General features: G+C 54.4%; 6 protein-coding genes across 6 annotated transcripts, besides 20 other annotated features; 2 read left to right on the top strand and 4 right to left on the bottom strand.

The window, feature by feature from the left end:
* Positions 1–360: 360 nt before the first annotated feature.
* On the top strand, positions 361–903 carry EKO05_0000010 (uncharacterized protein; the record flags this gene model as incomplete). The annotated part of the gene is made up of 1 exon (XM_059635356.1): positions 361–903. The coding sequence occupies one exon, from the start codon at positions 361–363 to the stop codon at positions 901–903; it is 543 nt and encodes a 180-aa protein (XP_059491339.1).
* A 224-nt stretch (positions 904–1,127) lies between these two features.
* Positions 1,128–1,565: a mobile genetic element.
* EKO05_0000009 (uncharacterized protein) lies at positions 1,277–1,770 on the bottom strand (the record flags this gene model as incomplete). Its single annotated transcript, XM_059635355.1, has 3 exons — positions 1,277–1,380; positions 1,433–1,622; positions 1,738–1,770. The coding sequence occupies 3 exons, from the start codon at positions 1,768–1,770 to the stop codon at positions 1,277–1,279; spliced, it is 327 nt and encodes a 108-aa protein (XP_059491338.1).
* Positions 1,433–1,475: a tandem repeat.
* Positions 1,476–1,550: a tandem repeat.
* Positions 1,566–1,620: a tandem repeat.
* Positions 1,621–7,778: a mobile genetic element.
* Positions 2,064–2,331: a tandem repeat.
* Positions 2,781–4,712, bottom strand: EKO05_0000008 (uncharacterized protein; the record flags this gene model as incomplete). The annotated part of the gene is made up of 1 exon (XM_038944587.1): positions 2,781–4,712. One exon carries the CDS (start codon positions 4,710–4,712, stop codon positions 2,781–2,783), a length of 1,932 nt encoding a protein of 643 aa, XP_038802552.1.
* Positions 2,787–4,747: a mobile genetic element.
* Positions 2,787–4,753: a mobile genetic element.
* Positions 2,856–4,753: a mobile genetic element.
* Positions 2,859–3,019: a mobile genetic element.
* Positions 2,859–4,723: a mobile genetic element.
* Positions 2,967–4,747: a mobile genetic element.
* Positions 4,770–5,002: a mobile genetic element.
* Positions 4,770–5,011: a mobile genetic element.
* Positions 4,952–6,487, bottom strand: EKO05_0000007 (uncharacterized protein; the record flags this gene model as incomplete). Its single annotated transcript, XM_038944586.2, has 1 exon — positions 4,952–6,487. The coding sequence occupies one exon, from the start codon at positions 6,485–6,487 to the stop codon at positions 4,952–4,954; it is 1,536 nt and encodes a 511-aa protein (XP_038802551.2).
* Positions 4,976–5,865: a mobile genetic element.
* Positions 4,994–6,918: a mobile genetic element.
* Positions 4,994–6,969: a mobile genetic element.
* Positions 4,997–6,927: a mobile genetic element.
* Positions 5,321–5,598: a mobile genetic element.
* Positions 7,068–7,090: a tandem repeat.
* A 749-nt stretch (positions 7,779–8,527) lies between the features above and the next one.
* On the top strand, positions 8,528–10,518 carry EKO05_0000006 (uncharacterized protein; the record flags this gene model as incomplete). The annotated part of the gene is made up of 2 exons (XM_059635354.1): positions 8,528–10,064; positions 10,247–10,518. The coding sequence occupies 2 exons, from the start codon at positions 8,528–8,530 to the stop codon at positions 10,516–10,518; spliced, it is 1,809 nt and encodes a 602-aa protein (XP_059491337.1).
* An 85-nt stretch (positions 10,519–10,603) lies between these two features.
* Positions 10,604–12,003, bottom strand: EKO05_0000005 (uncharacterized protein; the record flags this gene model as incomplete). Its single annotated transcript, XM_038936822.1, has 3 exons — positions 10,604–10,828; positions 10,896–11,121; positions 11,180–12,003. The coding sequence occupies 3 exons, from the start codon at positions 12,001–12,003 to the stop codon at positions 10,604–10,606; spliced, it is 1,275 nt and encodes a 424-aa protein (XP_038802549.1).
* Between the last annotated feature and the right edge of the window lie 153 nt (positions 12,004–12,156).

Raw genomic sequence — 12,156 nt, 5'->3', positions numbered from 1 at the left:
GGAGCGTACGAGGCCGAAATTCTCGTTAACGCAGGCGGCATACTCAATAATTACAAGCTGCCAGACATCCCAGGCATCCATGATTTCTCTGGAAAGATCCTACATTCTGCTGCATGGGACAACAAGGCAGCTTTGAAAGACAAACGGATTGCTATTATCGGTGCTGGTGCGAGTGCCGTGCAGATCCTGCCAGCGATCCAGTCAACATGCAAATCTGTAGATATCTACATCCGCACGCCATCATGGATTGCTCCACCAGTCGGCCTACCTCCTGGCCGTGGTGCTAATCCCTTGTATACGGCAGAGGAGAAGCGTCGCTTTCGCGAGGATGCAAACCACTCTCTTATTACTCGGAAGGAAATGGAAGCGAACTTCAACGGCATGTTTGCGGCGTTTTTCAAGGGCGACCCAGCTCAGAAGGTTCTGAAGAATCGCTTCGACGAATACATGCGAGAATTGATTCGCGATCCGGAACTCCAGCAAAAGTTGATCCCGGAATTTGAGGTGGGCTGTCGCAGGATCAACCCTTCGGCGCCGTATCTCAGTGCCTTGCAAGAGCAGAATGTGCAGCCTATCTTTGACCCTATCCTATGTATCAAGCCGACAGGCGTGGTGACTGTAGGCACATCTGACGGAGCCAGCGAGACCTCGAACACATTGCATGAAGCCGACGTACTCATTGCTGCGACTGGTTTCGATACGAGCTTTCGACCTCGCATTCCTGTTGTAGGAAGGAATGGAGTTGACCTACGTCAGCTATGGGAGTCCGATCCCGTCTCATATATGGGGACCGGAGTCGCTGGATTCCCCAACTATCTGTCTTTCCTTGGGCCAAACACTCCTATATCTAATGGGGGCCTGATGGGTATGTCGAAAGAATATTCTACGCAAGGCAAAGTCTGACAGGAAAATGTAGGAGTTCTTGAGTCGACAAGCGACTACTTCATACGGCTTTTGACACGCTTCTGCCGCGAGAGGGTCAGGTCTTTCGATGTGACCCAGGGGGCCCAACATGACTTTTCGGAACACACGCAGCGCTACATGCAAGGCATGGTATGGACTGGGACCTGCCGAAGCTGGTGTAAGTGGACTCAAAGACCATCCTGGCCAGATCTCAGAGGAATTGATGCCAGTGTTTGGGCCAGCGGGTGCAGAGCTTTGCGTTTACAGGGGTAGCGGGGTAGAGAGTTAGTAAGCAAGGGAAAATCACAACAGTAACAGGAGTGTAAATAGCACTGTAAACACTGTTTCATTCATGTGCAGACCTGTTTACTATTTAATCCTCATCATCTTCATCACTGTCCTCTAAGGAGGAGGAATCTATAGCAAGCTCTAGAGCCGCTACGGACTTCTTTACGTCCCGTACGCACTTACGGACCTCTGTAAAAAATGTTAGCAGCCAGTAGATTTCTTTTACAGGCCTGTAACCTACTCTTCTTCTTCCTCTTCCTCTTCTCCTTCTTCTTCTCCTTCTTGGAGGCGGTGGCGGTGGTGGCGGCGGCGGCGGCGGCGGCGGGGGAGGCAGCAGGGGTGGCGGTGGTGCGGCGGCGCTTCTTGGAGGGGGTGGCAGGGGCAGCGGCAGGGGCAGGGGCAGCAGCAGCGGCAGCGGCAGCGGCAGCGACCTGGCGGCGGGACCTGGAGGGGGTGGCGATGGCGGGGACAGGGACAACGGGGGCGGGCGTGGCTGTAGCAGGGTTAATAAGGTCTGTATGGGGAATGTGGAGGCTGTAAACTTACAGCGGAAGGAGCAGCGGGCGCCCTTACTGCCATAGTGGCAGTTGGCGCACAAGTCAAGCAGCTGGCCTGTAACTACCACGCAGGTAGTATACGGGCCAGCTGCTCGCTAGCAGGAGTTGCATTCAGTGGGGGCGACGCGGCCGACAACCTGCGCGAGCGCAGATTTGAGGTTCTACTGCCGAACTGCTTACTGTCAGTACAGGGCTCTACAGGACACTTACAGGGGGTTACTTACTAGCAAGGTTGAACTTGCTAGGCTCGTAGCCCGCGCGGAACTCTAGCTGGCGCTGGACTGGCTGAGAAGCCAGCCTTGTGCAGGCCTGCGAGGCGGGCGGCATGGCGAGCAGGGCGGCGGCGGTAGGCGGGCCAGGGGCAGGGGGGAGCGGCGGGAGGGCGGGGGCGGCAGCGAGGGCGGCGGCGGCAGTGGCAGCAGCAGCAGTGGCAGCAGCAGCAGCAGCGGCGGCGTTAGCGGCGGCGGTGTTGGCGGTGTTAGCGGGGCGGTGTTGGCGGTGTTGGCGGGGGCGGCGAGGGCAGCGGCGGCGTCAGCGGCGGCGGTGTTGGCGGGGGCGGCGACGTCGTCGGCGGGGGCGGAGGAGTCCATATTGATGACCTAGAGAGTAGTAAAACGGGGGAGGGCGGCTGCCTATATAGTATATCGCAGCCAGCTAGCAGCTGCCAAGACCTGCGATATTTTGGTGTTGTAGCTCACCATGAATAGTATATTCTGTTTGTCGGGCCAAAACAGTGAATAGGCAGCCATCAAATAATGTTATAGGGCCTGTGGCTATACTGTATCTGGATTGTACAGTCACTGTACGTGGCCTGATTGGTGCTGGATACTGGTACGCGGGGGGTTTGTAAGCTCACGGTGAAGGTCAACCTGCGGGCACAATAGCACCTGTAACGGCAGAATAACTAGGCGGTGACGTACTATTGATAGCTGTTAGCCCGATATACTAGTAGGTTGTGGCAGTGACGTTAACGGGCTAATATACTGGTAGCGGCGACGTTGGCGGGCTGATATACTAGTAGGTTGTGGCTGGCTACAGGAGCACCTCTGGGTATACGATATTAGGGACCGTACAGGATGGCTCATCGCTAGTATCAGGTGCTGGCAGCAGGATTGACAGGCCTGCAAGTGTAGTTACACGGGACATAGCTACGTATAGCTGGCCATGTGTAAACACAGCGTAACGCAGATCAACGCCTACAACAGAGAGTGACTGGCCCTGTGACTTGTTTACAGTGATTGCAAAGGAGAGGCGAACTGGAAACTGGACCCGGCTGACGATAAACAGGAGCTCTCTACTGGTTGAAGTGAGCCTGATACGTGGCAGCAGGCGGAGCTGGCCTGCAAACTCGCCAGATAGGATGCGGGCCTGGATACAGCGGGAGGATATCTGTGTAACCGCTAAACGGGTACCGTTGCAGAGCCCCTGGCTTGGGTACAGGTTCCGTAGAAGCATTATTGGTACGCCTACCTTGAGCAGAAGGCGTGACGGGGGCAGTGACGGGGGCTCAAAGGACTGCAGCAGCTCTACGGGAGGCAGATCCTGTGTTGTATTGTCCTCAACCTCAGCAGAGTCCACTGCAACCAGCTCTACTAGCTCACCAGGGAAGGCAGCAAGCATTGCGGCGTTGATTACAGCCACTGCGTCGTTCCGTACGGCCAGTATAGCACGGCCGTTGAGGACCTGATAGTCCGCAGCAGCCTGCTGGAGGAGGTGCGGCGGATAGACGTGATCCAGGAAGCCCTGTAGGCTGTAGTAGACGGTCATCCAGTCTGGGATGGAGATCAGGCCATCCATCTCACGGGTAGCCAGTCCCCGGCACCAGGCTGCAAAACAGGTGTTGTCAGCCCCAGATAGCACCCGCATATTCTGACGCAGGTGCAGTACGGTCATGTGCGGCCATATGAGCGTAGACTGCTGCAGGCAGGCGTTGACGATGGCAGGCCGCTGGCCCCGGCGGACGACGGGTAGGATCTGGGCAAAATCGCCGCTGGCAATTACAGGGAGGCCGCCAAACAGGGCAGGGGAGCTACGGACGTCCTGCAGCATACGGTGGACTGCCTCAAAGCAGTAACGGTGCTGCATAGGCACCTCGTCCCAGATAACTAGAGTAGCGGCCTGCAGCAGCCGCCCAAGCTCCGAGCCTGGAGCAACAGGGCAGATGGAATCGTCGTGGATATCCAACGGGATCCGGAAACGGGAGTGGGCAGTGCGGCCGCCGGGCAGCAGGACAGCAGCTATACCCGACGACGCAACGCACAGGACCACCTGGCCTGTAGAGCGATAGTAGGCACATATACAGCGCCAGAGGAACGTCTTGCCTGTGCCTGCTAGGCCCTGTACGAAGAAGTGGGCAGTGCTGTGGTCAGCCTCAATAGCGGCAGTAACGGCATTAAATACGGCGCGCTGGTCCATATTCAGCCCTGTAACAGTGTCCCAGAAGGCAGTGTCCTGCCCGTCTGTATCGTAGGCCAGCTCAGCGGCAAGAAGCTGATTCTGCAGCCGTACTCCCCAGTTGAACTGGCACGCAGGGAGTGAGAAATCCGTAAGACGTTTGCCAGACTCTGCCAGCAGCCCTTCTATCAGATACAGGCCGTAGTCAAGGTACGCGTCTGGATCTGCGGATACTAGCAGGGCAGCAGCAGCCTCAGGTAAGTCGTCACACAAATCCGCCTGGAAGGCTGCCCAGATAGCAGCTGGATCTGTAACAGGCCCATTTAAGAGAGCAGCAACGAAGAAGTACCGTAACGCCTGGCCTGTGGCAAACGTAACGGCGTCCTGGAAGCAGGCTACCCAGTCTCCATCGTGTAGCAGTAACCCGCGGGCAGCTGCGGCGGCCTGGAAAGTAGGATACTCTGTGCCGCTAAAGGTACGCAGGTCCGCGTAGGACTGTGGACCCCGTACGGTAGTCAAGAGAAGCCGTAGATAGAACCGTTCACCCTGTAGCGGGCTGCAAAAGTACATGCGGCCAATCGCAGTGCCGCGCTGACGCACGTGCCAGGTCCGTGACGGGAGGTGCTAAACAAACTGGGATGGATAGTCCTGATATAGGACCTCACGGCCATACTCATGGTCAGCGTTGCGCTGGAAGAACGCCGTAAGCGTAGTTACAGATCGCTCCAGGCAGGCTGATAACTCTGCAGTGGTAGCGTTAGCAGGGAACGTAACTATCTGCTCATTCGGTAGGTGGACCGCTAGGGGCACTACAGTGGGCCGCTCCATGTGTACTGGGTACTCAAACAGCCGCCAAACAGCCGCCAAACAGCCTCAGATGGACTGATATATCGCCCGTTTAGATGCTGCTTAACCTCATCTGCTTCTGAGACGTTTAGTACTGCCCTGTCAGTGCCCTTGTAGATGTACTTGTGGACGTATTTGATAGCGTGGATAGTGCCGCAAACCTCTACATTGATATGGGCCCAGTACTTACGGAGCAGACCAGGGTTATACGGGACAACCCAGCTGTTATTAAGGTGTACAATACGGCCCTTACACCGTACAGCAAGCGTGCAGCCATTATCCCGGCGCTGATACTCAGGGTACCCGTCCTTATGGACCACTGTAGATAGGCAGTAACGCTTAGGAAAGTTCTTAGAGCACTGCGGCGGGGCGCTGTCGCGCTGAGGCACCATACACGGGGCCTGCAGATTGTGCTCCCTACATGGCCTGTGAAGCATGAAGGTCCGTACAACCTCTGTAAGCAGGCCGTCTGGGTCATCCACAGGGGAAGGGATCTCAGCCCGGATAGTGCTATCAATTGTTACAGGATCCGTGAACGCCTTGCGGTTGTGTGGGGTCAGGAACAGCAGCAGGTGTATATGGGGCAGGCCCCGTTTCTGGTACTCAATCGTGTACACGTGGCCCAGATGGGTGCCGAACAGGTTGCTCTTCACATCAGCTACTAGCTTCTGCACCTTCAGATGGAAGGCCCGGCAGATTAGATCAGGCCGATTCAGGCCTGTCTCCCCAGGGCGGAGCTCACGGGCAACCTCTGGCCAGTATGGGCTAGCTGTAAAAGTGATAAACAGGGTAGGGCGGCCATATCGACGGACGATAGCCATAGAGTCCTGATAGCACTGGCTGACAAATCGTGAGCTGCCTAGATAGGACGACGGCAGGACAACGCGGCGTCCAACAGGGCCTGCCTGGGCGTCGTTGTTGCCCATAACGGCATCAGCAACACCGCTATACAGGTCTGCCCGCAGCTGTGCCTGGTTTGCTCGGATCCAGGCCAGCCGGGCCTGGTCGCAGATAGCCCAGATATCCACAACGTACTGCTGAAACAGCCTGTAGAAGCGGAACGGATTTGTAGTCTGCCCAGGGCGGGGGTGTAGATAGTATCGATAGTAGGTTTGCTGGGTCAGCGACGTCTGCAGACGGGATCCGTCCTGGTTACGGAGCGTTAGCCCCGGCCGCCACCCAGAATCCCCGTGGGGAAACATCAGTACGTAGTGTAGCGGCATGTAAGATGGGTGGGCGGCGCTGATAGTAAACAGGGCGCTGGAGTTACGGGCCGCTAGGACGATGGGACGGGACGTCTCTGCACCTGCTGCGTCAGGTATCACTAGGCCTAGCTCATCGCTAGTAGGTACGTTCTCCCTGCGGCGGTCCTGCCCAGTCTCTAGGGCTAGTGTAAGCCTGCTGGTTAGTATGACGCGGGCGTCTGCAGCGCTACTGTTGAGCTGATCCTGGGCCGTGCGGTATATAGATATATATGGGTTATTGATCTCATATAGCATTGCCGTTAGATCTTGGAGAATCTGGAGCTGTAAGTGGCTGTTCCGCTGGTGGCGGGCGTTGGCAGCGTACTGTGGGTCGTAAAAGTATAGCTGAGCGTACTGCGGCAGGCTTCCCTTGAGAACCTCTACAGGGCCGCTGCGGTGGTATAGGGCCCCGTGGATCTGAAACACCTGCACGCCAGGGCCCTGCGCCCCACGGCTGGTAGGTGTACAGTCTACCGAGGTAAACGCAAAGGCAGCGTTGTAGGCCCGTAGCTCCTTACGGAAGTGCCGCGCTGCTAGAGTATTCGTGTTGAGTAGCTGATACAGGTACGACGGCAGCGGTGTGAGGGCTGGCAGGTCGACCTCGCCGTCCAGGCAGCAGAGAGTAAATCGCGGGTCTGTTACAGAGGTAGTGCTCTTCCGCTCATCTATCCAGTGTAAGGCGCCGCAGGCTAAACAGGGCACCTGCACGCTGCCAATATTGTAGTATACACCATCAGGACGACGTCACAGGAGCGGGGTGGTGTCCTGTTGGAGCCCTACAAGGACTGTCTCGGGCAGGTCGTCAAACGGGTTATTACTATACTGGGAGCTAGGGGCAGCAGCTGGAGCAGCAGCAGCCGGGTTATTAGGAGTATTACTGGCACTGCCCTCACGGCGTGAGGCCTGTTCAGGGGCGCTAGCACTGGGCGCTGGCTGGGAGGCAGTTAGGCGGTCCCTCTGGGGGCTTGATGGACGTGGAGGTGTAGAGAGACGGCGTCGCCGGCGGCCTGCACGGGACGTCTACTGACTGTAAGCGTAATCAGAGAGAGGGGGAGGTAGTAGTTACGGCACTGCAGTTGCTACATGGCTGGTAGACGCCCCCTATCCGGTTGCGGCGGAAGTTAGCAGATGGGAGATAGGTCCTACAGCTGCTGCAAAATACTTGGGATGATGGCTGGCTGACGGCTAGGGAAAAGACTGGAGGGGGGGGGGGGCTAGAACACGCCGTGGACGGGCCATACGAACCTGTAGCGAGCCTGTACAGGACCTGTAAAGCCTTTTACAGGAGTTTACAGGAGCAGATTACTGGAACAATATAGGGCTGCTACAGGCGGTGTAGGACGTCAGTATAGCTGAGAGTTGACGCTAGAGGGTGCACGGCCAGAAAACGACAACTTTACACGTCTGCTGCGCCCGCTACAGGGCTGATTAATTTGTCTCAAGCAGATAGGCAGGTAGCGGCGAGTTTTATCAGCTATCTGGCACTTATTTCAGGGCTTACAGGGGCTTTGTTGGGGAGATCACTTTAACCTGTTTATATATAAGATGTGCTGATTTCACTCATTCAGTCAAACAAGGTACGAACGGAAAGGTGTCGGCACTGTGGCCTGGGAGCTCGCTGCAGTACATACAGACGCTAGCTGAAGACAGGTGGTTCGATTACGAATGGACATATCAGGCCAACCGCTTCTCATATTGGGGCCGAGGGTTTTCGTGGATTGAGCGGCCTGACTTGGATCCGCTCGGGACCATGTTGGCTGAGGCCCAATCCCAGACGCATACACTGCCTGGCAGAGACTCGGATCTGAGCTTTTATCTTACTGAGTGTGTGCCACTCCCTGTCTCTCATGGCACCAAGTCGGCAGAAACGAGGACTCCAGGTGCTATCTATGCAGCTGTGTAATGCTAGAGCAGTGAGATGAATGCGAATGACAGAATCTGTTAAGAATGAAAGTCCACATATATATACCAATGGAGGCATCGGCATCTAGGTGATCATCATTTTGCTTGTAGTTTCTTCAGAATCTTGTAGCTATAGGGTTCATGTACGAAGTTGCGAATGGAAGCCATGTCTGGTGCTCTTGTAAATCGTTGCTAGCCAGAGTTCTTATGCACGGGCCACAAGAGAGCCAACACCACTAAAGCTGGTGCTCGTCGTGCTTATCTACTATTTTCACTAAGCCGAACCGCCCCACCTACCGTTTTCTCACAGACAAAGAACACCACAAAGTTTGCACTCAACCGCACGTTCTCGTGAAACAAGCACAACACGTCATCAGGAGGCATACATCTATCATGGAAGCAACTTGGTGTAGTCTCGTCACTAAGCTGGAGGATATGCTAGAAATACTCAAGTCATGCGAACACCCAGGGCAGATAACACGTTCGCGCCTTGAACACTCTATCGCGACTATCATCGATACCTCTTTACAGCTTCGAGCTCAGTATCCAAAGCTTTCACAGCCAATTGAGCCGCATGAATCTACTTCTGCCGCCAGTCCTCAGCTCGACCCTCCAAACGACCGGAGCGTGCAGGACCGACTTCTCACTGCAGCATCGTCTGGCGATAGTCAGTTACCAGGGACTCAAAGCAGGAAGCCTACACCGTGCAAACCGGTAGAACGGCAAGTTATAGCCAGTGCGAAACGCAAGCAAGACAAGGATTCGGACATCAGGGTGGCAAATAGCGTACTGCATTTGAGTAAACGAGCTTGTAGGAGCGACAAGACAAAGGACCTCGGTGACTCTCATATACCAGAGTTGCGCAAACTGCAAGACAAATACAGCAAATACGACAAGCTTTGCAGAATGTCGGTGTTTGAGAAACTCGATGATAGCCTCAGCTCAAGGATGTTATGCCGGATAGCGGCCATGCAGGGTGGACCCGCGATACGGCAGTTCTGCACTCTGGTACATCATTCACGAAGCCGCGAGACAAACACTGGCTTGTTGCAGGTCCAAGGCGAAGGAATTGAGCGTGCGCTTTGCCTGGCACGAAGCTTGCAAGTCATCGTCGGAAGAGCGGATTTCGACAACTATCTGACGAGGATAGCGCAGCTGCAAATGGCCATGGCCATTGACGGAACCGACGGATCCAAGACTGGACGTATCCGTGCTGCCAAGGAAACGATAACGGACTCTATGGACAGGTTGGGTTGGCCGCACGAGGCCCGACCAAAATTCCACTGGCATCTAAAGAGAGGGCGCCAATGGAATCGGCTATGCGGCAGCCGTCGTGCATTGATCGTATTCATTCCATTTCGCGCTCAGGAGCCATACAACGTTAACGCCAGCGATTATCTAGCCATGAAGGGCGACGAATTAGATCGTTTCCACCAACTGGTAGACACTCCCTTCGAAGCAGCCATCTGTAGAGCCGCTGAGTGGTTCCAGGACTCGCTGATAGGGAGCTCGGACGACGTTGAATTCTGTTGGGAAAAGCAACATCCCAATCTCAGGAACGGGAGTGAATTCATCCGCGAGACCGAGCTTACGACGTTGCTGCAGCCTTTCCCCTTCAACCAAGAAAACCTTTTCGATCCAGCCGCATATCCAAGTTGGCCAAAGCCACCTAAGTGGCCAAGTCATGTGCCCTGGCCATCACATCCACTTGCCGTCCAAAGCTCAGAACGCCAATGCCACCTCTGCGATAAGACCAAGTGCGACTGCGCTTCTCGGATAGTCGTCAGACACAACTTACGTATTAAAAGTTACGCGCAGCAAGGCTTAGGCGTGCAGGCCACCGCATCATACGAAGGCGAACTATCCTTCCGGAAAGGGGATGTGATAGGACAGCTGAGTGGCAAGCTCGTTCCGCCTGGAACGTACAGCGGTAAGTCTTGTGATTTTCTCCTTGAACTGCTATTAGGTAGTATGTCAGCTGGGATGATTGAGTGCGGGGTACCCCCCTGTTTAGTACTAGCATTGCAGGGTGATGAGACAACCCCCACTCTTTGGCTCCTGCATGCTCAATCGTGTGAGTGGCACACCGATAACTGACAGAGGAAATCTTAGTCTCCTGGACTCTTGACGTCGCGCGGCCTGATATCTCAGGTGAGCCCACTGTGTGCCAGATCTACGCTGGTGAGTCATCGAACTGCCTTCGCTTGGTCAATCATTCCTGTCGAGCGTCTGCTCGGCTACGATTAATGAAAGTATCTGGGTTTTGGAACTATGTCATTGAGGCAAGTCGCGACATGCGACATGGAGAGCAAGTCACTGTGAATTTTGGCAAGAGATTCTTACGGGAACAGGGCATTAAATGTTGCTGTGAAGCATGTAATTAGTTGAAACAAAATCCATTCGGAGAACAATAGATGAGCATTGTCTACGTGCACTCGCCCCTGGTCCGAACATGATGGCTGCAGCAAGCTACCAAGCAAGAGGGCCGCCTTCACTAGCGCTGCCACCCGCGCAGTCACTATCAGCTTCCAGTTCTGCGCAAAATTGTTCTTCTTCAGACAATTTGGCTGTTTTCATTATCCCTTTTGGTTTTGGCGAAGCCGGCCAGAGTTGCGCGCCGTCATTCTCTGTCTTCTCAATCTCTCGATGCGCCATGACAAGCTTTCGGTGGACTTGTTGGAAGTACAAAGGACCCTGATATCAAGCATTGACAATCAGTACCGGATTGGACATTGCGTTTGTGGAAGGAGCATTTGTATACCTTTTCCTTTTCTGGGTGCAGCTGCCCATTGATGAAAATGCCGCCATTGAGATTGGCCTGGGCGGCATTGCAAAGCTCCTTGTCCTCTTCCAAAACCTGCTTGTAAAGCAGATGTATCTTGTTGAATTCCTCGTCGGTAGCTGTTTTACTGCGGTATACTTCGTATTCCATCCGGGTCTTAGAAGCAGAGACGGGAACGCAGCGCATTATGTAGAAATAGTGAGGTCTGGCAAATTGTAAGCTTAGCTTGAGTGTGAAGTGGAAGCAGTAAGGGTGAATCTTACGACACTGTAGTAGATGCGTTGGGGAAGTAAAAAGTGCTGGCGATCTGATATGTATCTTCGTTGGGGTCCTTATTTGAATTGTAGTGCTGAATGTGCCCACCGTTCGTCTCTACAAAGTATTTTGAGAGATCTGATATTGCGGCGACACCCGGATGACCCGTTGGGCAATGATAGCACTCGTTGTAGTTGTCGGCTAGGGTCTTCCAATTAAAGTCACCGTCCATGGCCCATTGGTGATCAAATTGATAGTTGTCATCAATCTTGAAGATTTGCAGGCGCTTCTGCGTATCGATCCCAGCAAACTCAGAGTCCCAGCTGACCGCTGGTCTCTCAGAGGCGTCCAAGTTGACCCAAACAAACCCGAGCATATCGATGTAAGTATGTACGGGGAGAAGCCCTTGCTGCGACTTGTCAAAGCCAGCAACTGTATCAAACTTGGGAGCTTTTGCCAAGTTGCCTTTAAGGCCATATGACCACCCGTGGTACTTGCATGAGAGAATCGCGGTGCAGCCACTCTCCTGGCTTACCACCGGGTATGCTCGATGCCGACAGATGTTGTGGAAACCATTGATCTTGTTGTCGCGATCTTTGACGAGAAAAAAGCTGAAACCAGCCTCTTTGAACGAAACATAATCGCCGGGCTTCGTAAATCGTAGTCGGTGTGTCACGAGAATCCATCTACTGGAAAAAATGGCACGACGCTCGAGCTCGTAAAGAGCAGGTGACCTGTACCAGGAGGCCGGAAGACCACGCTCTGCGCTGATAGACTCTTTAGACTCCTCTGGCTGGCTCTTCCCCGTCACTCGACCGAGTATGTTGAGCATGTTGAAGTCACTGTCTTGTAAGGAGACAGTGTAGGGCGAGTTTGATAAGCTTTGGTTGATAAATGATTTCGCTCGTGCGTGGAAACTTGCAGCTCTGCACGTCTTTGTCGATTGTCTTATCAGAACGAAAAGCTGGGAAGTGCTTGCAGCAAA

Source organism: Ascochyta rabiei, chromosome 1 (assembly GCF_004011695.2).
Source record: "Ascochyta rabiei chromosome 1, complete sequence".
NCBI lineage: Eukaryota > Fungi > Ascomycota > Dothideomycetes > Pleosporales > Didymellaceae > Ascochyta > Ascochyta rabiei.
Note: the sequence above shows the minus strand (reverse complement) of the source record. Positions and strands in the feature narration are given on the sequence as shown.